The sequence below is a fragment of the Apteryx rowi genome, unplaced genomic scaffold, assembly GCF_003343035.1.
Source record: "Apteryx rowi isolate R43461 unplaced genomic scaffold, aptRow1 scaffold_4, whole genome shotgun sequence".
NCBI classification, from domain to species: domain Eukaryota; kingdom Metazoa; phylum Chordata; class Aves; order Apterygiformes; family Apterygidae; genus Apteryx; species Apteryx rowi.
Window position 1 is genome coordinate 5,254,988 of NW_020450529.1, and position 25,821 is coordinate 5,280,808.

Here is a 25,821-nt window from a genome sequence, read left to right on the forward strand (position 1 = left end):
AGTAGCCGCCGCAGCGCCTGCGGCTCCCCGCCGCGCTCGCGGGACACCACGGCGCGCACGCTGCTCTGGCCCCACCAGCTACACGGGCACGCTGTACTGAGTGGAACTGCAATACTTGGAAGCAGCGAGGGAACAGAAGCGTTCGCTTACTTTCGGAGGGGCTTTGGACTTGTCTTCCTGTGACTGACCAAGTTAGTCTGTGCAACACCGGGGGCGATGGGAATACTGTCAATTTCACAGAAATAATTCCTATCTGGGTTTGTAAACTGGTTTACCAGCTTTGAATGTACAGTATGACAGAAATACAAGTATTTACACTGCCCCAAGGAGCTGGAGCTACACAAAGAACGGAGAGAGCAACCTCTGGAATGGGGACAATGGGGAAACCAGGGCCTTGCACATCCTTCATGGTGTTAGTTCTCCAAACAAATGACAACTCCACATGGTTGGTTTCATCCCCAGGGAATACTGTGCAGTAAAATGACCACAATCTACTGGACTCCACCGGAGCAGGATGACAAGGCTGATGCCCCACGTGGCTCTCATGAAAACTAGATGTGCTCTCCATAAAGCTATTTGATCTAGTAGTTTTAAAATAAATGGCTCACTGCTACAATTGTAATGTGAATAACTCCACTGAAGTCACGATGCTACTTGAGGGAAAGGATTACGTTCCAGACACATCACTATACAGGCTGGGAGGCCTGAGTCTTTTGAACTTCCCGTAGATCAGAACGCTACCAAGATAAGGGAGCAGCATATTGTAAATGGTGTATCTTATGCAGAAGGGTGAATTGCCATGCATTCAGCTCTTCTGCTACACAGCTTTACTCTGYAAAGACAGGTTTACTTTCAGGACAAATCTTCCAAGAGATGGTTCTTCCAAATGTAAATGGCAATTGCTTGACAGTGAAGCTGTGCAGCCTGGTCATTTTACATTGCTGTCACATCAAGCCTTGACTAATGGTATCCCAAAATGTATTTTACCTCAGTAGCAATGGAAAGAATGCAATGAACATTCAGTGTTTTAGAATTTCATCTGACTCAGATTCTGAGCAGATGTAAAAATATCAGTTACTTCATACTAAGAGAAAATAGCAATATTAAATGAGAAACTATAGAAAAACCACAATGCATAAAGATACACTCTTTTCCGAAAATGTATATACCACAAGAAAACCCCACCAAACTAATTCTTACTAAAAAAATGAATATCAGTAGCAACCCCCTGAAATACCATATATATCCAGAGGCAAAACAGGCCTATACTACAAGATAAGACTGTAACCGTGACTTTTAACTGTGTCTTAAAAGAGCCAGGCTCCATTCAACAGGGTTGTAACAGAAATACGCCCTCTACAGATAGGGGACAGAAAGGAAAATGTAGCACACACTGTCTAGTGAGTTACAAATTTCAAAAATTCAAGATTCTACTGAGCTAAAAACTCAGACTAGCAAACAGAGTTGCCCATATGCTACTTCTGTGGTAGTCAGGTTGAACAACACCAAGGGCTGTTTTAACATACAACGGACTACAACAATATCCCTAGGAAGCTGTTCAAAAAAAGTAGTTTCAGCACAAAACAAAACATTTGCCACAAGTACGTGCCATACCTTACATGCAATGCCTTACGTGCTTGCCTCTGCACAACTCCATGGTCTGTGGATCTAACAATTCTCTTGCTCAGCAGTAGCAGGTTGGGCTCTCAGAGAGGTTCACAGGGGCCTCTGTGTTACGGTTACTAATATTACAGTTTGTGTCCTTGGGCCACTAAGAAGCTAAACTATAATTTGATCTCTCACTCGCAAATTCTACATACAGCACTTCAAAGCAAGTCTGACATGCTATCAGGTAACACCACAGCATGTAACACTAGGAAATACATTATATATTTACATCCCTGACTGTTAAGGTTCTATTCTTGCAAAGACTGTTTCAGATTAGATCCTGAGGCTATAAAGACCACCAGTCTGCGTCTAGAAACCTATTTAATACATTATGTTATATTCATTATCTGAAAAAGTAATACAGAACGTCTTTGTGATTCAGGATCCTTACCTCCTCTGGAGAAATAAAATCAGGAGAAGCTTCAATACCTTTGGATAATCATGACTGCAAAAGGAAAGAGCAAAAATAAAGCTATGAAAATATCGTGGTATTACAGTCATAATACTTCTGTAAATGGAATTGTTAAAGACTATAAAATCCTTGAAAATTAAATCTATGGCTTGGAAAGTGAACTCAGATGAAAGTGTGTTTGATTTGGAGGAATGCTTCAGGACACTTGGACAAAAGAAGTTAAAATATTTGTTCTGTATTTGTTCTCAAAGTTAAAGGGGAGAACAGGATGAATTTTAGTCAAGAATGTGCAGTGATATCTTTTATTTCCATCTCAGGAAAATCCCTCAATTATCATTTACATTGCTGATGTACACTGAAATTTTGCAAATTTTAAGTCTGACAATTACATAACTATTTTTAGGGCTTAGTATTTTATCAGAATTATAGCACTGGTAGTTTAGATAATGGAAATTGGTTTTTATTGTATTGAATTTCATAATGTATTTCACATAGATAGAAACATACACTTACCTTATTTCCACTTATTTCCTGGGTAGACTACCAGTTTTGTTCCTCTTTTACTTGTTAAACTAAACGCATGCTTGGTATTTGATTACATTTTCATGTACGTGCCAACTATATTTCTAGGATGTACATTTAGGTACCTTAACCATGGGATTACACCAGATTTACTTGTAATTATTAGCCATGTAGAGTCAATTGTGCTTGTGAACTGCAAAGCTTTGTGATTTTTCAAATGGACAGCAAGTTTTACTAATTACTAGCCCAAAATGCGGTAGATGATGGATTGTCACTTTTCAGCGCTCTGTTAAACACACAGCAGCCAAACTGACTTTGTCAGTAAGATGCATCAAAAGACTTAAAACGGTCTTTCTACATTTCTAGATAAAACTTTTTCTTCCTAGAGCTAAAAATTCAGTGTACTTTTTACAGAGGAAAGCAATACAGCTTTCCTCCCTCAGACCATCCTTCCGGGCTGACAAAGCAAAATGGCTGATGTTTCTTCTCCACCAAAATTAGCACATAAACATTTCTTTTATGCGGCAAGTATTACCAGACAAAAAAGGCTAGAAATTCTTAGGCTCTGAAAAAAAATAAAACCTCTGAGGCAGTGCTTTGGGAGGTGTCAGACAAGAACAAGCTCCCTGAGGAATCTTTCCCTTGTCCTTCACAGATTTGAAGTTACCTGGCGAGGATGGTCCCTCCTGGTTCATAATTTAGCTTCCTGCCCGACACGTTTACCACAGGTTATACCAACAASGCTCCAAAGCTGATTAATGCTCAACTTCTCCGGGAACGCGTCAAAACTTCCCGAAACTTAAGGCCTCGGTCGAGGCCGGACCCGCCCCGGGGGCGGCATCGCTTGTCACGGCACCGCCTCAGGGGCGGGGCGGGGCGGGGCGGGGCGGGGCGGGGCGAAGCGGCCTTCCCGCCCCCCGCCGCCGCCGCCTGGCCGCGCATGCGCGGGGTGCTGCGTACCGCCATGCGCGCGCGGGGGCGGCCGTTGGCAGCGCGGTGAGTGGCGCAGCGGCCGGCGCGGAGCCCTCACTAAGCAGGTGGGTACGGCCAGAGCCCGTCGGTTGCGTGTCCCTGCCGCTACGTGTGGAAAAAAACCCCCCACCAGCCTGGGGGGAAAAAAACCTGCCTTTGCGGCCAAATCCTGGTTTAACCGACCGCGAGGAGAGGGGCGGTGATAGCGGAGCCCCTTCGCGCGGCGCGAGGCTGGAGCACGCTGCGGGGTGCGCGGTGGCGGTGCCCGGTGCCCGCTCGCGTGGGGGTGGATAAGCGGCGTGCGGCCTTGTGAATCGCTAAGGAAGTCCCCRGAAACGTGTGCTGCTTCCCAGGTGTTTTCTCGGCAGTTACAACGGGGTGAGCGCCCAGCTGTTGCTCCGCCTGGAGAGGATGAAAATGTTGAATTGGGATAAAGTGGTGCAGTGAGGTAAGGAATTTCACTCCTCTCAGCCCCCCCAAGTGAGGTAGGTTGGCCGTGCTGTGCTGGAACGGGTCATTTGTTGATTTAGCCCTGTTAATGCTCACTGCTGTGTATTTGAAGTTGTAAGAATGTGGATCTCTTTAGTAAAGACAACTTGGAAAAGTCAGCGTAGTAGTAGTTCTCTGCCCAATAATAATTCTGTTCTTTTAAATGTTTTATTAAAAAGATTTTTGTCTTATACAGGTAGCTGGAAAAAAATTATGAAAACTAAAACTGGTTCTAAATTAAAACTGAAGAAATGCCTCTTGCATTTTGAAGCTCTGAAAGAGTCAGACAAGTTGTGTATGGGAGGCTGGTGCTATATAAATTCCTTCTTTCCTGATACATATGCATACAGGCAAATGCACATATTTATGATTCTGGATGTTGACCTAAACTCTCCTTAAAAACACTCAGTGAAGGAGATCCCAGACACTCCTTAGTCCACTTACAGCTACTATATTGTTTAGGTTTTCTTTGATTGAATCATTTGCCTCCCCAAAATTGTCAGGAGGAATGTGAGGTTTCTAAGATGCTTGTTCAAGGCTTCTGAAACCACTACAGCCTCATCAAAACAGAAAGTATGTTCACAGTGGACATCTGGAAGCCCTGAATGTGTAAGCTGCTTCTGTGTAAACTTTTAAGAGAGCTCTTGTGTCATGAGTCCAGTGCAAAGAGACATCTTTGACTTACTGTGCATGTAACGAACCCAGAGGCTTACACATTAAAACAGACATGACGAGTAGTACGCTTACTGTGTATGCTCACATTGGCTCTTTGGGGTGTACTGAATCTGTTGTTTGTGCTCTGGGAAGCGTGTTTATAGATAATAAAGTACGACTTCAACTTTGTGAAAATATTTTTCTCTTTCAGTGTCTTCTAATAGTGGTTTATTGTCACTTCAGTAACAAACTCACAAATCTAACATCTGCTGCCTGGGAAATTGTAATCAACAGGTTAAAAAAAAAAAAAAAGCCCACAGGTTTTAAGACTGAATTAATGTGCTTGGTATGCTGACAATAGTAGGTGCTTTCCAGTACTCCAAATGTTTGCATTCATTTATATTATCTCCTTTCATTAAGAAGCAATAATTAAGTTGTAGAGAGATAGTACCTTGCTATTCTTGATGAGAGCATAGGGGGGTTTTTGTTGCTGCTGTCATGAGTGTTTTATTCTTGAGTATGTAGAAGATAATTCTGTGAAAATCTGAAATGTTCTTCTTACAGAATTTTGAAGAATACACTATTTACTGTCATAAAATGGAAACTACAATAACTTTTTCTTTTGCTGTTTTGATAGGGCTGTGCAGTCAGTGGTTGCTTCTCCTGCTCGATTCATCATGATAACTCCAGCTTTTGAGCTGAGCCAGGATCCGGATTTTCTTACAATAATAATCAAAATACCTTATGCCAGAGCTTCAGAGTTTGATGTATATTTTGAAGGGGAAGATTTTAAATTTTATGCTAAACCTTACTTTCTCAGGCAAGTAGTGGAAGGATGTATAAAGCTTTGAACTTCAAAAAATAAATAAAAATCAACAGAGAATGAACTTTACTTTTGGGGCCCTCAGAGCATGCTCCATCTGTAGCTCCCACAGTGATTTGGCTTGTCTTGTGGATCTGGCCTCTTTGTTTCAAGGTTTTAAATCACTTAAAATGAATTCATTTAAATGCTTTTCTAAACTTACTTTACTATAGATTTCCAGATGTAGAACGGCAAGGCAATTCTTTGGATGTATGTAATTTGTATAGAATAAGTGTCTTTTTGCCATTGAGAGCCAGATAGGATATACTTGGTGAAGCATGTGTTTTGGTGCACACCTAATAACATAAGGGGAGAAAAGTGGCTGTAGGCAGTAGGAAGTGAGATTTGTTCTGTCTTTTCTCTAGATTGCAAGTTTCCCATTACCTTATAGAAAAGGAACAAGAGACAACCTAAGCATGGAAGTGTTAAGAGAACCTTTGGCATGTATGAGCTGATGAGCTCCTAACCTTTTTTATTTTCTGTGTTTCCTGAATTCTTGGGCATTCTTCTCCTCATGTTGACTATATACAGTAGTAAACTACAAGCAAGATTTTAGTAGATTAGTAGAATGCAGTGAATTGGGTGAGTTTTTGTATCCTATCGCTGTAGTTTAGCTCAGAATCTATAAACTACAAAGTCTTCTGAGTGTTGCACATAGTACTAAGGACATCATCTCTGTGGTGGCTGTGACCTCATCCGAGCTGGGAAAACAGGAGTCACAAATTACCTCTCTCAGATGCTGATCTCCTGTACTAGTACTTAGGGAGTAAGTTTTCAAAGTAGTATGCAAGGATTTAGGAGTGTAACTTCCGTTAATATCAATAGGAGTCATGTAGTTAAATCCTTTATACTGCTTTTGGAGTGTGCCTTACAATTTTATGGGCCAAGTTGAAGAATTAGTCAGGCATTCAATCAGACATCTTGTTTTTTTGCCTGCAGATTGACTCTTCCTGGAAGGATTGTGGAAGATGGTAGAGAAAAAGCATCTTATAATACAGACAAAGGTATCAGTTAATATTAGTAGTGTATTTGTCCCTGAAAATACAGTACTAGCTCTTCAATAACTTATGCTTAATTGCACAGAACTTTTAATTTATATACAGTATTTTATACTTTACTAAAGCTTCTTCTATTTTATGTGATATAAAACTCTTGTTCAGGATGTGTTATACTTATTTCAGCTGATTAAGGGCAAGAGACATGTCCATAACTGTCCTAATGAAGAAGTTTATATACAAGTCCCCCTCAAGCCCTGTAGGGGTTAAATATGTCATTTTACCAAGATCATTAGTCTAGTAAATCTGCAAAGAAGTTGAGTAGTGCTGAGCAGAAATTAAGTAATCCTGAGGCAATCTCTTGATTAAGTCTTAAGAGTGAAGACTTGAACCTTTTTCCACACCATAAGGTGGAAGGCATTTCTGGAATAAATATATTCAGAAAGAAAATAAATACTGCAATAAAACCTATAGTTTTCTGCTTCCAAAGCCTTTATTACGTACTTGACTTACAACACGAATCAACATGTTGAATGTAGCTTCCTATGATCTTATTTTGATTACCTGGTCGGGGGAAGGATTCAAATCAAAATAAAGCTTGTCTTCTGTTGGTTTATTTTATACAATGTAAGTCAAGAGACCACAACTGGTTAAATATCCTTTTTCATGCTGTATTGCTAGTCTTTGATTTTTGTGAAATTGGTAAAGGAAGTATAAAAATGTGCTCAGAGATTGATGCATAATAAAATAGACTCTGCGTGTATCCCAATTTCTGTGAGCCTTTTTCATGAGAAGAAAAATGTTCTTTTTAATTTATCATGGATATTTCAGTGTAAGATGGATAACTATCTACTGACTTTTCTTTAAGGAACTTTTACAATTCAGTTACCCAAGGAGATTCCTGGCCAGTATTTTGAGGGACTGGATATGCTGACATCTCTTTTGGCACCAAAGAAGTTAAGAGCAGCAAAACCTTTAGTGGAAGAGATAGGTACGACAAAAAATCTTATTTATTTTAGTGATACATATGTGTAGTAAAATAGCTATACAAGTAGATTTACATAGTGATATATGTAGGAAGACAAACTATTTCTATTACTGTCTAGTCCAAGGTACAAGGAAAGTGAATGAATCTGGAAGTATGGATAAGTATCAAAGAGAACTTGTAGGTGATGTACTTCTCATATTTATAGCTTAGTTACATGTACACTTTTCCAAAATGTATGTTTAACACATGCTAAACCTCTGTAGATCTGTAGCCCCTCTAGTGGCTGTATAATAAACACACATTTGAGTCTTCTACTTCCTACAAGTCAGTACAACTAGTCTTTCAGCTCAAATAGTAGAAGCTTAAAAAAACCCCCCAAAAACTCCACAGGTTCCAGTGGATGACCTGCTTAATGGCGCCATGTCAAACCTTCTTGTCTGTGAATATGTGATTAGTTATGTGAATATCTGCTTTAAATTATTGATAATGTTACTTTGATCTTGTCAGAGTTATCTTAAAATAAATTTCTGTTCATGCTGAAATCAGTGGAACCACTATTTCAGCCTTTGAGTAACTGAGTATAAGTTTTCCTGGTTTCCATTTTGAAAAGTTGGAGAATTTGGAGCAGGACCTATGGGTTACTGATGTAAGCACCTGCCTGTATGAAACGCTTTAATCAGTGAATTTTATTTTTATTTTTTTAATTTTGGAAACTACTTTATGATTGTAAGAATCAGTCTAATCCAGTGATCTAGTGTACACTGTGATACAGCCATATACTATCCTTCCATGTTACAACAGAAGTGGAAAACATGGAGCTTGTGTGAAAGAAAGTAATACTTTTGCACATTACTAATGATAAGAGTTATATTTTTGAGAAAAATGTCATTTGGAGATGGAGTCAGCAGAGATGCAGTAAAATCTGACAGATTGTGAACATCCATAGTTGGGAATATATATGTTGCATCAAAAAAGAAAAAAATGTTTTTCCTAGTCTTTGTCATGTTATATATGAATCAGGTTTGTTATACCTCATTTTCATTCAAACTAGTCAGTTTAATAGATTGAGAAATTCTCACTAATGTCAACTGGATAAGATAAAGGGGGATTTGGAGATGTGATGTTCACGTGCATTTGATGCCTCTTTTTTTCTGTTCTTCTGTTTTCTGGAAATTATAGTTGACACTGTCATATAAGATTTATTAAGAGATGTAGTAAATAAAAAGCTTACTGTATTATCAGTGTTTGTCTTGTTATTAAATCATATGTGTTTTGGGTGGTGTAAGCTTGTAATAATTTTCTTTCTCTGACCATGCGATATATACAGCTGCCTCTGCTCAGTTGTCTGAGGAGGAGGAAGAAGAATTTGACTGGGAAATTGAGCAGACCCCTTACAAAGAAACTGCAGAAAGCACTCTACAACAACAGTACTGCTATGGATTTGGGAATTTGCGCTCAGCGGTGTTCCAGCGACTGCAGGTGGGTGACTCTCCTGCCTCTTAAAAGTTGCAGATAACTTTAAGGTTTACAGCCTTTCTGGTTGGATAGGCTTCCTGGTTTGTTCCATAGTCAAGAGAGGGTCATTTAATCACAGCTCTTCCTTGTTATCCTATTACATGACTGAGTATATTCTGCTCTTCATGTAATAGCAAAGACAAACCCATGTTTCTGCAGAAATAGGGATGGTCAAGAGTGAGTTAACTGTGGTAGCTGAGGCAATAGCCTGCTCCGTTTCTGCAGTAGGATCCAGTGGTAGAGGAAAGGGCTGAAGGGTCCCTGGCTTAAAACAAAAAACAAAAAACAAAACAAAAAACAAACAAACAAAAAACAAAAAAAAAAAAGGGGGACACAACACCTGAAACTGGGCTGCTACTGCCAGCACAGTTCAGCTAGCCTTTAAAGGCACTGTGTGGAAAAAGGCCTGTATGAAGTAGGTTATGTGCCAGGTGAATAGTTCTGGCAAGTTGCAAACAGTCTTTAGACTGTAACACTAACACTCCTGCTTTTATTTGGTATTGTCTTCTATTCTGACTTCAAACGTATTCAGTGCCAACATAAAGTATATTTCAGATGCAATGAATTTTAAAACATATTTAAAAATGAAAGAGATGATTCCAAACAAAACAAAACCAAAAAATTTTACCTAATACAAAATAAAGCTGGCTAATCTATAGGCTTTGTTATGGTTGTTGCATTAAAATATTTTCCATTGTGAAATTTGTAGTCATTTTTTCTTTGTACTTTTAGTTTTAGCCTTTGTTTCTTCAGAAGGCAGTAACTTTTGTAGTGTTCGGTCTTCTTGTTCCACCTTGTGTGTTTGAGGATCTCTAAGTGTGCTTGACTCTTTCTCACTTGCTAAAGCTGATTCAGATCTTCAGATGTAAAATAAGGTCATTAGCAGCTAAAATTCTAATTTCACCGGTTAATAGATGTTCGGGAGACTAAGATATTTGAAAATGGGCTCTGCTTTACCATCCTTAAAGACCTTCAGCAATGAAGTCCTGTTTTTGTCTCCTCCTCTCTCCAGGAGTAGCACTTCATAACTGTAGCTGGCAGATTCTGTAGGAAAATGGTCATGGAATGTAAATAAATGTCCCTGGAGTCTGAACCTAACTTCGTGTTCTCTATTGCCCCTAAAATTAGGACTATAATCTGTCATGGATTTAAGTATGTATTTTGTTCAAAATATTCTTCGACTGTACTGTTCTTTTAAAACTTTCTGCTTATCAGAGCCTGAACCTTTCAGAGAACTTTGCTTGAACACTTTGAGCAGTGTAATTCTGTGATAAACTTGCCCTGTTTCAAAAAGAAGTTGATCTGCTGGCTGGGAATGCTGGCTGGGAATGCAGGCTTATTTTCTTGGTCAGTCTGTGTTATCTGGGATATGGGACACCTGTCTTGAAGTGACTTGAGATAAATACTTCAGGAGTTTTAGAAGAGAGAATGGGTAATTGTTATTAGAGACTGAGAGTAAAATGAGCATAGATTGTTTGCTGATAGTTCTGATTTTTTTTCCCCATTAATACAAATGTTTTGCTTGATTTAAAAAAAAAAAAAAAAACCCTGAATTTATATTCACAGTTTAGAAAATGATTTTGAAAAATACTGAATGACAAATTGCCTATGCATACATAGTGCAGTTTGTTAAACAGTAGCAGTCTGGTTTATTCATTATTATCTGCTGATGTGTTTATAGTATGTCTTTGCCATAATTGATTTATTAGAGATTAAAGCTCTTCATAGGGTTGGACTCTTATAAAATATTGCATGGAGAGGACAATGCTGAATTATTCATTGTGTTGAATAAAAGAAATTGAAATATGATATCTAAATGAAGTTTACTGACTGAGATTGGGATTCTTCAAGGTCTCTGTGCACTTGATTTATGATGAATTTACTAGGGCTATGCTGATGCACTGAAATTTCCTTTTGTAGATTAATTTGTAGGATAGGAGCTTTAAACTGCAGTCATTTCACTTTTGTACAGTCAGTTTCTCTAATTCATGAATAGATTGGAGTAAATCTACAACCTGTAGCATGCTCAGCTGCATAATAATATTGGTAGAATACAGAACTTTTATTAAGATACTAGATGGTAATTTATTGTTTTCTTAATATTCTGCTTAAGTTCTCACACCAGGCAGTAGAAGTAGTAGCAATTTAAAACATATTTATCATGTAACTCTAACTTATTGCGGGAATTGTAGTATCTTAAGGTTTTGGAACAGAAGGATCACTATTTATGGAGAAAGTATTTACATTCTCTGAATATATTTATTGGTTTATTACCATGAAACTTCTGAAGAAGTACATTTTCCATTAGCATTAATGTACTTCTAGCTAATAATGTCTAAAAGGGTCCTGAAATTGTCCATTAATTAATGTGTGGCCACTTGAAAATGCAGGAATAGTCTCAAGAGTTACACAACCACTATCTTAAAATTCATAATAATTGAAACTCCATGGAATTTGGATATCCTATTTGCACAGGGAATCTGAATTGAAAGTGTATGCAGATGTTTTAAGACTGTGCCTAGTTTTCAATAATGCATATCAAAAGAGATGCAAAATTCTAGTTAGAACTCATCTGTTTTAAACAGTGCTGACCATTATCATTATTATTTTTTGCACTTGTGTTTAAAAGTGAAGGCATAGTATGACATGTAGTATATTACCTTTTAATTAGGGAGGTTGAAAAGTGCATTAGCACTTCACTCTGATGCCGGTAGACATCCCTCATAAACTTTTACTAAAGAATTCTTGTACATTGTATCTTTGGCTTGGTCATCTAATTTTTGTTACATTTTCAGGATGAACTCAGTGATGTTATTGACATTAAGGATCCAGACCGAGTGCCTGTAGATGAACGTAGGAGGAAACGCCTGGCAGCTGAGGCTGCCAAGTTTGATCCTGATCATTACCTGTAAGTACTGATTTATTTCGCCTGATCAAGTGAAAGTACCTCAGTTGAAATAAATTCACTTTTTCGTTTGATAGGTGGTGGTTTTAAGGTCGCTTTTGGAAATACTGGCTTTACTTTTTGTCTGTCTGGCTCTTCGTCGTCTTGCAGTAGGCATTAGAGGTTATTCAGAAGAGTGACAGTAACACAAGACATTGTGTATCTGTTTTGCAGTTGACTAAACACAGAAGTCAGTCTTTACTCAAGTGTGGCTGCTGTGAACTGTTGCAGAATGTTGTTTCATAGTTGACCTCTTCAGCATCAGGGTAGCCAAACTCTGCCAGCATTTTGAGTCGCAGATGTCATAGCTTTGTTTTCTCCTTGTGATCCATCCTGGTCTATAAGGAAGTAGATGTTCCCTTTTAAGTAGATCCTGCTATTTTTCCTTAGAGATTTGAAATCATGTAACTTTTGTTTAAACCATTTCAGGCTTTGCCTGTATCAAATAAAACCTGTTTTTCAACAGAATGAGAAAAATTCTCAAACAAAACTTTGTGTTTCTTTGTGCTTCTTCCTATGTAATGAAGGTGGAAATGATTCTTTGTGCCCTTCAAGGACAGTCTCTCCAAACTGGAATATTTCACGTCGAGGGAAGCGCAGAAACTTCTAGAAAAATACACTAAGTTAAAATTGTCAGAACTACTAACACAGTACTTCCTGCAATACTGATTTACTGGGAAATGGGTATAATCCCCAGTGGGGATAACTAATATTTGTGGTGTGTTTTGAGGAGGAAGAGGGATTTTGGTGGCTTTTTTTCTTGTCTTTAGATATTTTGAAGCACAGCCACAGGAATTGCTCTATTTGTTCTGAAATACGTAGGCTTAACCCATTTGAGGCATTTCAGAAGGTATATTTGCAACCCCCCCTTTTTTTTTCTTCTTCCTGAGTCAGGTGTTTCAGAGGCAGTTGTGTGTCATTCTGTAGCAAGTAGAAACAAAAGACGTGTTTTCTCGAGCTGCAGTGTCATTTGGAAGTACATTTACTATCTCAGTTTTAATAGTTCCTAACTGGTAATGTGACGTAAATTACAATAATTCTAAKTTTCCATCTTAGAGACCATATCTTCTAGCCTTGAAGATGAACTAGAACCTTTTAGTTTAATGAATATGTTTCAGAGGCCTCAGAACAAATGATACCAGCCTCTTGTCTTCAACTAAAATTATAGTTTTCCTGTGCACCCTGATGCGAAGGATAGTTCTGGAGGAACAGTGGCGAGCAGAAATATTCTGTTCATTTTAAGGAAAATGCAGACTGGCTAATATTTTTAAGTTACTTTTTAAAAAGACACTGGAGGCRTTGGAGAAACTGTTAATGTGAGAGTACAGCAAATTACGGTCTGCGTTCAGTGAACTAGGCAGGTTTTGTACAATGACTAAGAAATTATTAAGAAATATTTCCTGCATTTGTTCCTGCGTACAGTTCTCATTTTTCATTCTATTGTTTGGCTTGAAGGAAAAAAATGAAGATAAGAGGAGGCTTAGAACTTGAATCCTTTAGTATAAATCCTTCCAGACTTACTATATTGAGTTTCTACCACAGTGGCTTTGTGCTGAGATGGTGGTACCTCTTTTACAGAATTCATGTACAGCTCTTCTTTTTCCACCTTGCTACTGCATACCTTTGTTTACCCAAAAGTCAGTTCCCAGCCCTACTCTCAGATCTTTGCTCTCCAGCTGCATACATCTCCTCTCCAAAGTATGCTTGCTTTGAAAACAGAACTTCCCAATGAAGTGAAGTTTGCTGCCAGAGCGATATGCTGAGAAGTCCTCTTTGAAATGTTTTTCCTTTAGATGGATCCAAAACAAGTCATGCTACAAACTCATCAACTTCCTAAGCTTCTGGGCAGCCTTGGAAAGGTTGAAGAAGTATGGGAGGGGGAACTGTAAGATAAAAGAATATTGTTGTTTATGCTTTAAAAATGAATATTTTCTGTTTTTAAGTCAAAGAGCRGATACTGCTCAGGTTTGTTCTTGTTCTTTGGAATTGTATTTCTAACAAATGGGAAATAGCCTAGAACCAAATTAGGTGTATTCCTTCTGTTTATTTCAGTTTATAGCACATGTGGGTATATTTTTAYGCACAACACATGACTCTCTTTTTCCAGGGCTGATTTTTTTGAAGATGAAGCTATTCAGCATGTTTTGAAATACAAACCGTGGTGGGTTGATGCCCATAAAAAAAAGATGGCCTTGCAGGARGAAAGCCATCAGGAACATGACAGGCAAACTTTTGGTAAGAACGTATCTGTGACAATTAATTGTTGTGGTTTCATGTTATGTACTAGGTTATTGTTCTTAAAGAAAAAAAAAGTGTGGTTTTAGCCTACAATTTTCAGTCTTAAAACTACTGTTCTTCATAGAGGTGAGAAGTATTCTGCATTCTGCCTTGCTTTTTCTTTGARGGACAGTTACGTACTGAAATCTTTGAGAGCGTTGATGTCTGGAACTCACAGTATATGATAAAGTGGTCATTTCACCTTAAGCATTTATCTGTTAGTTTATGTAGGCTCGAATGTGATCTCTTTTGTCTCCATAACATATTTCAGAGTTAACCCTTCCTAAAGGCCAACTAGAATTTCAGCTGTCTATGCAGAGAAAATTCCTTATTAAGGGTATGCTGTAGTTTTTAAGATTTCATAGGAGCTGCCAGTGTCAGTAAGTCGTGGCATTTGAAATCAAATCAAAACTATCTTTGTATAGTTATTTTAATAGCGAGAAAGTGGGTCCTTTGTGTGTTGGTGGTGTTTATCTCTTTTCAGACTTGTAAGTTATTGTTCTCCCTTTCCTGGCTGTATTTTCAGGGGAAAAGTTGTCAAAACAATTTTTGTTTACTTACAAATATGGTGCAGATGCTTTGCAGCAAGTCTACCAAGGATCAGTTGGGGAAGACTGAACTAGCATCAGCCTGTATTTCTGTGAGATGTGCATGTCTTCTGTAGGATATGTTCTATTTTATTTATACAGTACCACAGATGTTCATGGCATTTATTAAAGGCGTATCTTGTTTTATTGCACTTTGCTTTTTTGCGCTTCACAGATATTGCATTTTTTACAAACTGAAGGTTTGTGGCAACCCTGCATTGAGCAAGTCTGTCGGCGCCATTTTTCCAACAGCATGTGCTCACTTTGTGTCTCTGTGTCATGTTTTGGTAATTCTTGCAATATTTCAAACTTTTATTATTATTATATCTGTTATGGTGATCAGTGATCTTTGTTACTATTGTAATTGTTTTGGGGTGCCACGAACTGCGCCCATGTAGGACGGTGAACTTGTGTGTGTTCTGACTGCTCCACCGACCAGCCGCTCCCCCRTGTCTGTCCCTCTCCTCGGGCCTCCCTATTCCCTGAGACACAACAATATTGAAATTAGGCCAGCTAATAACCTTACAATGGCCTCTACGTGCTCAAGAGAAAGGAAGAGTCGGACGTCTCTCACTTTAAATCAAAAGCTAGAAATGATGAAGCTTGGTGAGGAAGGCATGTTGAAGCCGAGACAGACCAAAAGTGAGGCCTCTTGTGCCAAACAGTTAGCCAAGTTGTGAATGCAAAGGGAAAGCTCTTGAAGGAAATTCAAAGTGCTTCTCCAGTGAGAAGCTAGAGAGGAGAAGTCAATGCCTGGCTTCAAAGCTTCAATGGGCAGGCTGACAGCAAGAGACCTAGAACTGACAGCAAGAGAACTAGAACTAGAAGTTGAGCCTGAAGATGTGACTGAATTGCTGCGATCTTACGATAAAACTTAAATGGATGAGGAGTTGCTTCTTATGGAGGAGCAAAGAAAGTGGTTTCTTGAGACGGAATCTACTTCTGGTGAAGATGCTGTGAACATTGTTGAAATGACAACAAAGGGTTTAGAATATGACATAAACTTAGTTGATTAAGCAGCGGCAGGGTTTGAGAGGAATGACTCCACTTCTGAAAGAATCTCTGTTGTGGGTAAAATGCTATCAAACAGTATTGCATGCTACAGAGAAATCCTTTGTGAAAGGAAGAGTCAATGGATGCGGCAGGCTTCACTGGTGTCTTATTTTAAGAAATTGCCACAGCCTCCCCAGCCTTCAGCAAGCACCRCCCTGATCGGTCAGCAGCCATCAACATGGAGGCAAGACCTTCCATCAGCAAAAAGATTACAACTTGCTGAAGGGTCAGATGATGGTTAGCATTTTTTAGCAATAAAGTATTTTTTGATTAAGGTATGTACATTGGGGTTTTTTAGGCATAATGCTATTGCACACTTGATAGACTACTTGATAGTATAGTGTAAACATAACTTTTATGTGCACTGGGAAACCAAAAAAAAWTTGTGTAACTCGCTTTATTGCGATATTTGCTTTATTGCAGTGGTCTGGAACTGAACCCGCAATATCTCCGAGGTATGCCTCTATTCTAATGCTATTTTTATGGATTCTAGAGACTTTTTTTTCTAAGGGAAAATCTTCATGTGTCCTTTTAGAAACTAAAAAGGATGATTTCAAGATTAGCAAGTGAACCTGTAACAGTATTGTTAACAGGTAATTGAAATTACTTTTTGTAGTCCTTTCTGCAATCACTGTGTACAAGCTATTATGCATATTCTTTTATTGTCTTTTGCTCATTTCCTATGTAGTATGAAAATCCAGTGTTACTAAAGTAGATAATGATAATCCCTTCAGCAGAGATTCTTCAACAAATATAATACCTGCACTTTCATATGTGATACAGGGGTAGAACAATAGAATTTGGGTAAATGCTGTATATTTCACTGTGAATATAATCTGATCTCTTTTCAGCCTTTGAAGCCAGAAATTGTTAATTGTATCCATTGCAAGCATTTGATTTAAAAAGCATTGGGCAAAGGTACAAGAGGCTTGGAAACTGAATAATGAGGGGTTCTTTTGTTCATTATCCTTTCACTTCTTAGTCAATGAAATATTGATGTTTACCTGTGTTAAGGAATATAATGAAAATGAAGAGCAGCTGGATGATTTTATTGATTAAAAATATTTTAAATCCAAATTAAGGTCCTGAAGAAGAATGTGTACATGTTACTGTACTTTATGGGCAGTAACAATAGGCAAACTACTCAAAAGTCTGGCAGTCCTGCTGATAAGTTATGCAGAAATTGGGACTACATAAAAGGTTTCTCTAAACCATTTGTTTTAACAGTGTGTGTGGTGGTTTTTTTGTTGTTTTTTTTTAATATGGATGTTCAAAAAACCTTAGTCCATTTACCTTCATGTGGCTGAGTAAAGAGGCTTATATGGTTTGGGGAACTTCAGTAAATTTAAGTAAGGTACCATCTGGTGTTTGGGTTATGTAATGACAGCAACCCTTGCCCCCTCTTTTTTTCCTTAACTTAAAAAGTCCTTACCTTTGATAACATAGTTACTGTTGTTTGAATGGAAACAGCAGCTAGTGATGACAAACAACTGAATGAGGATCTGAAACCAGTGGAGATTCCTAAACCTGAGTTAGTTGTGGTAAAAGAAACCACCATGAGAGGGAGTACAGGTTCCACTTGAAGGTCTCTTATGAGTGAAAATAGAAAAGGGCAGGAGGTAGGTCTGGGCTATTGGATCTGGAATCTGATGATCAATTGGATGAATTCCCTGTGTTTTGTATTGCTTTTATGCTTTTTTCCCTGCCAATGGGATAGTCCAGCTAGTCTGAGTTACAAATTCAGGACTTCTTATGAGCTGAATGCATTGGTCTGCAGTAGTTCATATTCTATTTTGTCCACTTAATAAGTGAAAATGGCTTATAGTCACATAAAATGAAGACTGTGCTAAATGAAGGACCTTCTTTACTAGTTGGGAAAYTTTTGCATCACTTCCACTGGAACTAGTTAGAAATCTGACTGCACTAAGCCAAGGCGTGCTATATCCCTAAACCAGTAGAGAGATGGTCATTGGTGTTAGATTGTGCTTGTAGTAAGAAGCATGAGAATGCTACTGCTTAAGCTATAAAAAGCCAAAGGATACTAGAACACAGAAGATGAAGGGGCACAAACTTTGTATGTATTGCAATATATTTTAAGAGATGTTATGAAGTGATGTATGGTGATTCTTTCAGCCTGTGCATGCATGTATCCCCTGCAGGTAGGTGTGAAATCAAACTTTTTTTTTTTTAATAATCAGATTCAAGTGTCCTCTTAACTTCTGGACCTGTTTAAGGGCATAAAGGAGGAGGGCCTGAGATCTTCACTCAGGTTCTTTTTATTGCCTATGGAAGAAGCGAGGCATAAAATGAGGAATACTCAGACTGCTTAGTCTTTCTGAGTTTCAAAGTCATGTGTCAGGTGTGTGTAAAGAAAACTTCTAAAATAACAAAAAGGGTAGTTTCCTTCATCTTTCCTCCCCATTTCCCAATCTTCAGGGATTTTGACAAGGTACAACTCATGATAGGCTTACTACCCTGGTCAGCTTGCACAAATATTTGGCTTCCATGAAGAAAAGTTACATTCTTGATTAAACATATGCAGTCTCAAGCCTTTACCCAAGAATGTGGAAATGCAGACGTGATAGAAATCATGTCACCAGAGACACTGCATCTTGAACTGGAGAAGCCTGCTGCTCTCAGACATGGGATGGTGTATATTTTGAGGGAATGTTCATTGCAGATAAGACTGTTGAATAAGTGATATGAAAGTAGGAGTGATAATATTAAAATTGAAAGGAGGTGACAATACAGCCTACCGTGGTATTGGGGTAGTGACACCAGAATTTGCCACCTGGTGTTTCTRTAGTCCGTGTATTTTGTTGTTGCTGCTGCTATTAGGACAGTTCCCACCTAAGCTGTGTTTGTGGAATCCCTAATGTCATGCTGGGACCGATGTCTCAAGTTACCACATGAAAAAGTGAATTTAGGGGGAAAATGACATTAAAATTTAGCACGTTTATTAAAAACTTTCATATTCAAAAACACTTGAATCAAAAAAAATTTTTGTTTCTTCCTCTTGCTGATTTATACTGATGTCTGTTTTTCATCTTAATTGTTTTCTTGGAGCCAAATGCCTGATTACTTTTCTCTTTATAATGTCTTTGGCTGCAAGGAGTAATTAGAAATACAGATCACTTTTTTTTTTTGCATGGTGTTAAAAATCAACTGAGGACTTTGGTTGATTACTGCTCTTATTTTCATCCTTGGTGATTTTTCTCTCTTGTTTTACCTTTTTTATTTTTATTTATTTTTTTAAATGTCTCATTACCAGATTTTTTGTGGTTTTGGATCAGCTATTTTCATTGGCATTTAATGTCTTCAGTTCTCTTCTGTCCTCTCCTCRAATCTATTCTTAATTAACCCTTTCTTTCTCTACAGCTTTTGTGCATGGTGTGTGTTTTTTGTCTGTCTTTAATTTCCTCTTTTTATTGTACTAAGTGTCTTTATTTTACTGGGCATTACAATCATTATCTTGTCACATCCCCCCCCCCCCCGCCCCCCCGGCTTTTTGACCATCAGGCAACTAAGATAATTGTCTTTGCTGCAGTATGGCTGAGGGTACCAGAAGAAATACTACAGAGCGGGTTTCACCATCGTGTTTGCAGCAAAATATCATTTCAGGAGTGGACACTTTTTCTAAAGCTGACGGGGCCAGATCTTGTTCTCTCTTACAATGTCTAATGCAAGTCAAATAATACTCTGTAAAGCTTAACTAATTACACAGCCTTTCCCATGAGGGAATAAAACTCTTGGAAAAGCTTCTCTTCTGCAGCTGAAGTTTACATTAGTTTTGCTTCTGGAGATTCCAGATGACAGGTTTTATATTTTGTAATGGTCACATTCAACTTAACTCARCTTAACTTAAAAATTCGTTTTTATTCTATTTCAAATTGCACAATAGTAGAAACTCCATTTTGGGCAATGCAATAATCTTCAAAGGTTCAGGCTGACATATGTATTTAATATAACATTAATATGATCCAGGGATAATTTATTTTGTTTACAGGGCTCTCTGATCTCTTTTTAGAATAAGAATTTCTTTTTAAAGATCCACCTTTTAGTAGAACTCTGAATGCTCAAATATATACCATTACTGGTAGTTTTGCAGGTTTAAGATGAATCACTTTTCTTCTTCATCAGATTTCTGAAGTTGTATCTGTTTTACTGAGTCTTCCTGGCCCTTACAGTATGTGTACCTCAGTGGCACTGTCCTGTGGCAGAGCAAGTATTTTTCCATGTGAGAAAGAATTACTGTTTATTCATGCAAAATTCTTAAAATATAAATAAGTCCCTATTGTAAAGTATCACTRACTTTAAAAGGTGACAACAATAAGATACAGAAGAAAGAATGATGCATGTCTTCAGTATGGTTTATAGGAACTGCAGACCTGTTAAAGAATCATGACAAAAATTAGTCTAAAGGGAATTGTGTGATCTAAGAAAGACAGTCGGAGTCCAGTGACTTTGTGGAGAATGCCTGCAGGCAGAAGGTCAAAAGTGATATGAAGGAAGTGGTGCTGTAGATGTTGGTTTGAGTTACAGAAGGGTGGAAGCTTGACGCTGAAGACAAGGATTTTTGRTTGGAGCTAAAATTTGAATGGAGGAATTATAAAGAAGGTCATGAAAGCGGAGGGATGAACAAAACAGATTTGACTGATCACAGTTCAGAGTGAATATAGGTGTACAGAGGGATACAGTTCAGTGTTTTTTAGGACTCCGGGGTTCATTTCCTGAAAATTAAGGCTTGTCTGATCACGTTCTTCTTGACAGAGCTTTGGGGGTCTCRAAGATGGCTCATTCCTACAAGTTCCCCCAAACGACTCCATTAGAAGGGAAAGAGTGCCTTTATTGAACCTTCAGTGCCAGTTCCACTCTTTTCAGACACTGCAGAATCCATACAGGAAAGAGATGTTATCAATGCATCAGCACTGTGAAAAGATTCAACAGCCTTTTATACCTTATCAGACAGCAAAAAATTCAATCACAGGAGAAATCAATGGAAAATCAGCATCATTAGTTCTGTTACCCACTTTAAGTTTACAGTAGTATTTTCAAGTATGTTTAAAGCAGCATCCAACCCTGGGGGGGAACAGTGATCCTGAGCAAAGCCTCTGGACATCTTTCTAGTCAGAATAGTAATGCATGTTGTTTTCTCATGTCTTAGGAAGAGCTTGAAAGAAGTAGAGACCTGTTTCCTACTGATAAAAATGTTGCTAATCTTATTCCTAAATAATCTACTTTCTGCTAACTAATCTCCCTCTTTCTCTGGTGTTGCTGATTTACTAGCTTATAGGGATRGAAGTACACATTTAAAATCTGAATTCTATAGCATAATATTTTAGTTCACATTAAAAAAAAAAAAATTCCAATTCCTCTGATTTCCTTAAAGTTTCCTTCAAAGCAGCCATGGACTTCAAGACTGTCTTTGACAGGGCTGTAACCTAAGGCTCTGCTTTCATCAGAAAGCTGGGCCAGCTGATCTCCAGGGGTCCTTTCCAACCTAGGCTCTTCTATGACTCTACGAGTCAGAGCACTGAGATTGCTTTCTGTCTAGATAGCACATTTCATCTAAGGACCCCAACACATTTATAACCATTTGTAAGCGTCACAGTAGTCTTGAGATACAGATATTACACAGACTTATTGTTGAATAACCTGAACCCTACCTAGAATCTAAGTGGTGAGTACAGCTACATAAGATTTTAGTAACACCATAATAAATTACCCTATAGCTGTCAGACTTCATCCTCCCTTTTAGAGAGATTAAATTGTGCTTCACTGACTGACAGTTGTTACTGAGGAACAATTTGAAATATGCTTATTCTAACAGGAGAAAAGGCTAGTTTAAAATAAGTAAAGGACATGATCAAAAAATAAAGGTAATCTGTAGATTCGTCTAATTGCAGATTTGTCTATGAGAAGATTAATTCATCTGAATCCTTTAGATGTGTGTGTTTGCATATAACTTATGCAGTTATATTGTAGCAAGAAGAGGCATGATTTTGGCACTGACAGATGTACAAAACATTTTAAAATGAAACTTAAAGAAAACTTACATATTTAGGAYTTGATAAGTAATAGCAGATGCTGCTTTGCAGGAGCTTGGTTTTAATTACTCTTCAGGTATTGTTAGATAAAACATTGGTAATCAGTGTACAAAATATGGGTTTAATATAGCAGAAAATGTAATTATGATTTTATTATTCTGTTAATCTTATACAGTTGTATTTTTAAATTAGAAAAAACAAGAAATAGGTGGTGGTTTGGATATGTTAATAATTAGTTTCAGGCTTGGGAAATTTATTATTCAAAATCTTTAAGGAATGGATAGATCTTTATTTGTAAACTGGAAGTATTTTCTCCAGAGAGAAACTTTATTAAGAACACCTGGCACTTTGCAGTAAGTAAGTTAATGAACATCTTGGACCATTTACCTTTGAGATTTGTCTAGTCTACGTCTTGTTAGCTGTTGTCTAGTAGGCCTGTGTTTTCTGTGAATATGGTCCAGTTGTATATGATACAGTCTTTTCTTCCTTTAAAATGCAAACTCTCTGAAGCATAGTTACCTCTTATGTTTTACAAAGTTCACTAGGAGTTTCTTTGATTTCTGCTTAAGAGGGGGAATATAGTTCGCGTTTACACATTCCTYTGAAATGTGGCTTTTAAGTGTTCTAACTCATATTTGTTAGTAAATCTTTTAAAGTCAATTTGTTTGCTGTCAGTGTTGGACTGTTTCTTATCCCTGATGATAGAGATATCTTGGTTAATTTTGATCAGTCATGAGACAAAAACAAACCTCGGCTTGTAGCCTTTGGAAAAGAAGAGGCTGGTAGGTGTACGCTCAGTAGCGGGTCCAGTAGTGAACATTACCAGTTTTTGGAGAAGAGCAGAACTTATATTCCTGRTAGGTGTATGTCTTGACTGATAACTATAGCAAATGCATTTAGGTGGACCTGGAACTATGGGGGTACTGGGGTAGCTGTTCTGCACCCATCACAACAGGGATTCTGTTTGTGACAGATTCTGAGATACTTTGGAGTCATTATTTATTTTTTATAACAACTTCTTTAAATACTCATGTAGTCACTGGAAGTGATTTTAAACTTTATGGATCTGATCTGCTTTAATAATACTTGCTTACAGTCTCTTCGCTGTTTGCTTTTTACAATTTCTCATAGCTTTTCTTTTTCAGCATCAGTTTCACCTCTCCAGATTTGTGCTTCTCTTCAGGATGAAAGCTCTATTTGCATATGATTACATAATAAATTGCCTTCTACTCCATTAGAGGGTTTTGTTTTGAAAGCTAGCTGAAATCGGAAATGCCTTTTCTTTACCATTTGACCCTCTCCTAACTGTAAACACCCTGTTGTGATACTTCATTAATCCCGCCCTACTGTAGCAACTTACAAAATGATTTTTGTTATGTTTTTCAGAAATTGATTTTTTCAAGTGCACTACAACATTGCACATATGGTTTTATGGATAATTTTAATATAAATGATAGCGGTGACTCACTGAAGAATCAGTATAAATTGAGAACTTATCAAGAAATTTGCTGATGGAATATAGATACATCTATATTTGTGAGTTAAGGGATAATGCTRAACTACATTGTATTAATGAAAAAACAGTAGAATTGCCATAGTTTTTGCTAAATTGTCATTTTGTACTAGATAGCAATTGGATGAGATCGGCTTTCTCAAGATGACATAAAAGCTGGAATTCCTTTGTGTGGGAGCTTGTGAATAAATGGAGACTGGCTTGACTCCAGAGAAATGTTTAGTTCATAAAGAAGTTTCCAGAGGAATTTAAATCAAGTATTTCATGGTTACGCAGCTCATAGAAACATTAAGAAAGTTCATAAMAGAAACATTCAGAAGTTTTTTCTCTTCATTTGTAATTTTATGTCTTGAGGTATGCACATGCTTACATGCCTTTGGCATCAAGAATATTTGTTTCAAAACATGTCATAAAATTAGAAAGCTTGTAGCAAGCTCCTGGGATAAAGACAACCACATGTCTAATAGAGCAATTGTTTCCATGAGAATAGGGATTGTGTAAAATGATGAGCAGTGTTTGAGGAGAAACATCTCTAAGAACATTTGTAGTCATCCTTAAGATAGAGAAATGGGTGTAAAAGGAATTTGGTTTGCTGTGGATTATAACCTTTTCACTCTGCAACCCCGGCTGTAAGCTCCTCGTGGGGTTTAGCTGCCTGTGTTCCAAGGAGCCATGGCTCTGACRTGGCCCAGCTGCACAGCCTTGGCTCAGGCTGCTGAGAGAGAACTGTGGGAAGGTCTGTAGAAAGATAAGAAAGGTAAAATTACAGGTTTTTTAGACAACTTAAAATTTTTTTAGATAGGATCATTAGTAACTCAAGGATTCCAGAGGTGCATCATGGAAAGTATAAAATCCTAAAGTAGRAGAGTAGGGAATCAAGTTGGATCTTGTCCGGAATTGTTGGGTCAGCAGGTTAAGTTGTTAGTGTTGATGAAGCTGGTAGAAGATGGCAACTCAGCAGTTTTCAAGGATCTGTCTCAGGGGACCTCAAAGGCTGACCATTCCCCCCCTTGCCTGGCCAGCAAGGACTCTTTAGTGCCTTGTCAGGATGGGGAACATATTCGTCCTCACTTGAGTGCATTAAATTAAAAATGCAAAACAATTATTCGTTATTTATATATATATAATATATATTCTGAATTCAGAATATATATTCTGCTTGCAGCTTCTTTCAGTCCCCAGCTAAAGATGCCAGAATACAGTGACCTAAAAGAGGGGAGGTAACAGAATATTTGAATGGGGATTTCAATATTGTAATATTCTCTTTCTAGAATAAATAATTAAAATTCAATGAGTTAAGGGTCACGTTGTGTGCTTACCCCTAGACTTCAGGACTTGTTTTGAATGCATAATGAGAGTGCTGCGTTACACTTGTTCCAGTCTCTGAGAAATCTCCTTGAATGAAGTAATATTTTAAACTCAGGATGATGGTTGCTGTGTTATTGGTGCTTGAACAAATAGTAGAGTGGTACTTCAGCAATGCAACAAAGCATCAGCAGTCAAGCTAGTAACACTGCTTTCTCCTATCAAGTCCCTCTGTAGAACTGTGACTTTGTTTTGCGAGGTGACTAAGTGTGTTCACTGGATCTGTCTGATTCAGGAAGAGACAGTAAAACAATTCCTATTGACATGGAATGCCTGGACAGTCTGGATGAAAATCTCTGAGCTCAGACTTCAGACTGTTTTAATTTTACTAAATGACTTCTTGATTTACTATGAGTTTGTATGGGGATGGCTTCTAGTCAATCTACTTAATCTCTACTATCATTTCAGTGCAATTCTGCCATCCTTTCTGCATTTTAAGTGTTTTCAGTACTTCTCAGACAGGTTACCCTTTCAATATTTAATCTCAGTCGTCTATGCCTATACCACAGTTTGCTAGGGAAGTATTTTGATGCGTTATAGCATGCCTGGTATGTTGTTGTTTTTGTCCTCCTTATGCAACCCAAAGAGAAGGTACTGGGCTACATGATTCTCTGGAGTTTTGCTCGTGTTGCCGTTCTTAAGTAGGTGAGGTACACTGAAGATCAGCAAAATACTGTGGTCACTGAGGGTGAAAACCATAGCTCTTCGGAAAGGAATTGTGCCTTTCGTAGTAGTATCAGTGGGAACAGGATTTTGATCTCTGATCTCTCCCACTCAGTGGAAGGATACTGTCAGACAGTATAAATGTAGCTCCTAAATCATGGTCATCAGTGGAAGCTGATGAGGTTTAAGAATACAGAATTGTACCTTCCCTTTTTTTATTCATCTCTATATATTTAATTCTTATCCTTTTCTACAACAGGAAAATCTATTTGTTTTTGTTAGCCTGTTTCCTTAT

General features: G+C 37.9%; 2 protein-coding genes across 32 annotated transcripts in view; one reads left to right on the forward strand and one right to left on the reverse strand.

The window, feature by feature from the left end:
* The window catches only part of GXYLT2 (glucoside xylosyltransferase 2), a 26,956-nt gene extending 23,543 nt beyond the window's left edge, over positions 1 to 3,413 (reverse strand). For 2 of the 4 annotated variants that reach the window (XM_026074898.1, XM_026074901.1), the window contains exons 1-2: positions 3,270 to 3,413; positions 2,060 to 2,113 (exon numbers count right to left, since the gene is read on the reverse strand). The gene's annotated coding sequence lies outside the window, so the exon portion shown is untranslated. The other 2 variants (XM_026074899.1, XM_026074900.1) reach the window with 2 other exon arrangements.
* Positions 3,414 to 3,541: 128 nt separating this feature from the next.
* Positions 3,542 to 25,821, forward strand: part of SHQ1 (SHQ1, H/ACA ribonucleoprotein assembly factor) — a 67,390-nt gene continuing 45,110 nt past the window's right edge. For 25 of the 28 annotated variants that reach the window (XR_003255035.1, XR_003255037.1, XR_003255031.1 and 22 more), the window contains exons 1-8: positions 3,542 to 3,639; positions 3,928 to 4,022; positions 5,355 to 5,537; positions 6,519 to 6,583; positions 7,443 to 7,565; positions 8,890 to 9,041; positions 11,873 to 11,985; positions 14,129 to 14,256. Coding sequence is in view for 13 of the 28 variants with exons in the window: in XM_026074981.1 (XP_025930766.1) it covers positions 5,395 to 5,537; positions 6,519 to 6,583; positions 7,443 to 7,565; positions 8,890 to 9,041; positions 11,873 to 11,985; positions 14,129 to 14,256 (724 nt within the window). In the remaining 15 variants the exon portion in view is untranslated. Of the gene's footprint in view, positions 3,640 to 3,927; positions 4,023 to 5,354; positions 5,538 to 5,587; positions 5,694 to 5,951; positions 6,024 to 6,110; positions 6,162 to 6,518; positions 6,584 to 7,442; positions 7,566 to 8,889; positions 9,042 to 11,872; positions 11,986 to 14,128; positions 14,257 to 25,821 lie in introns of those variants that run through there. The other 3 variants (XM_026074985.1, XM_026074984.1, XM_026074983.1) reach the window with 3 other exon arrangements.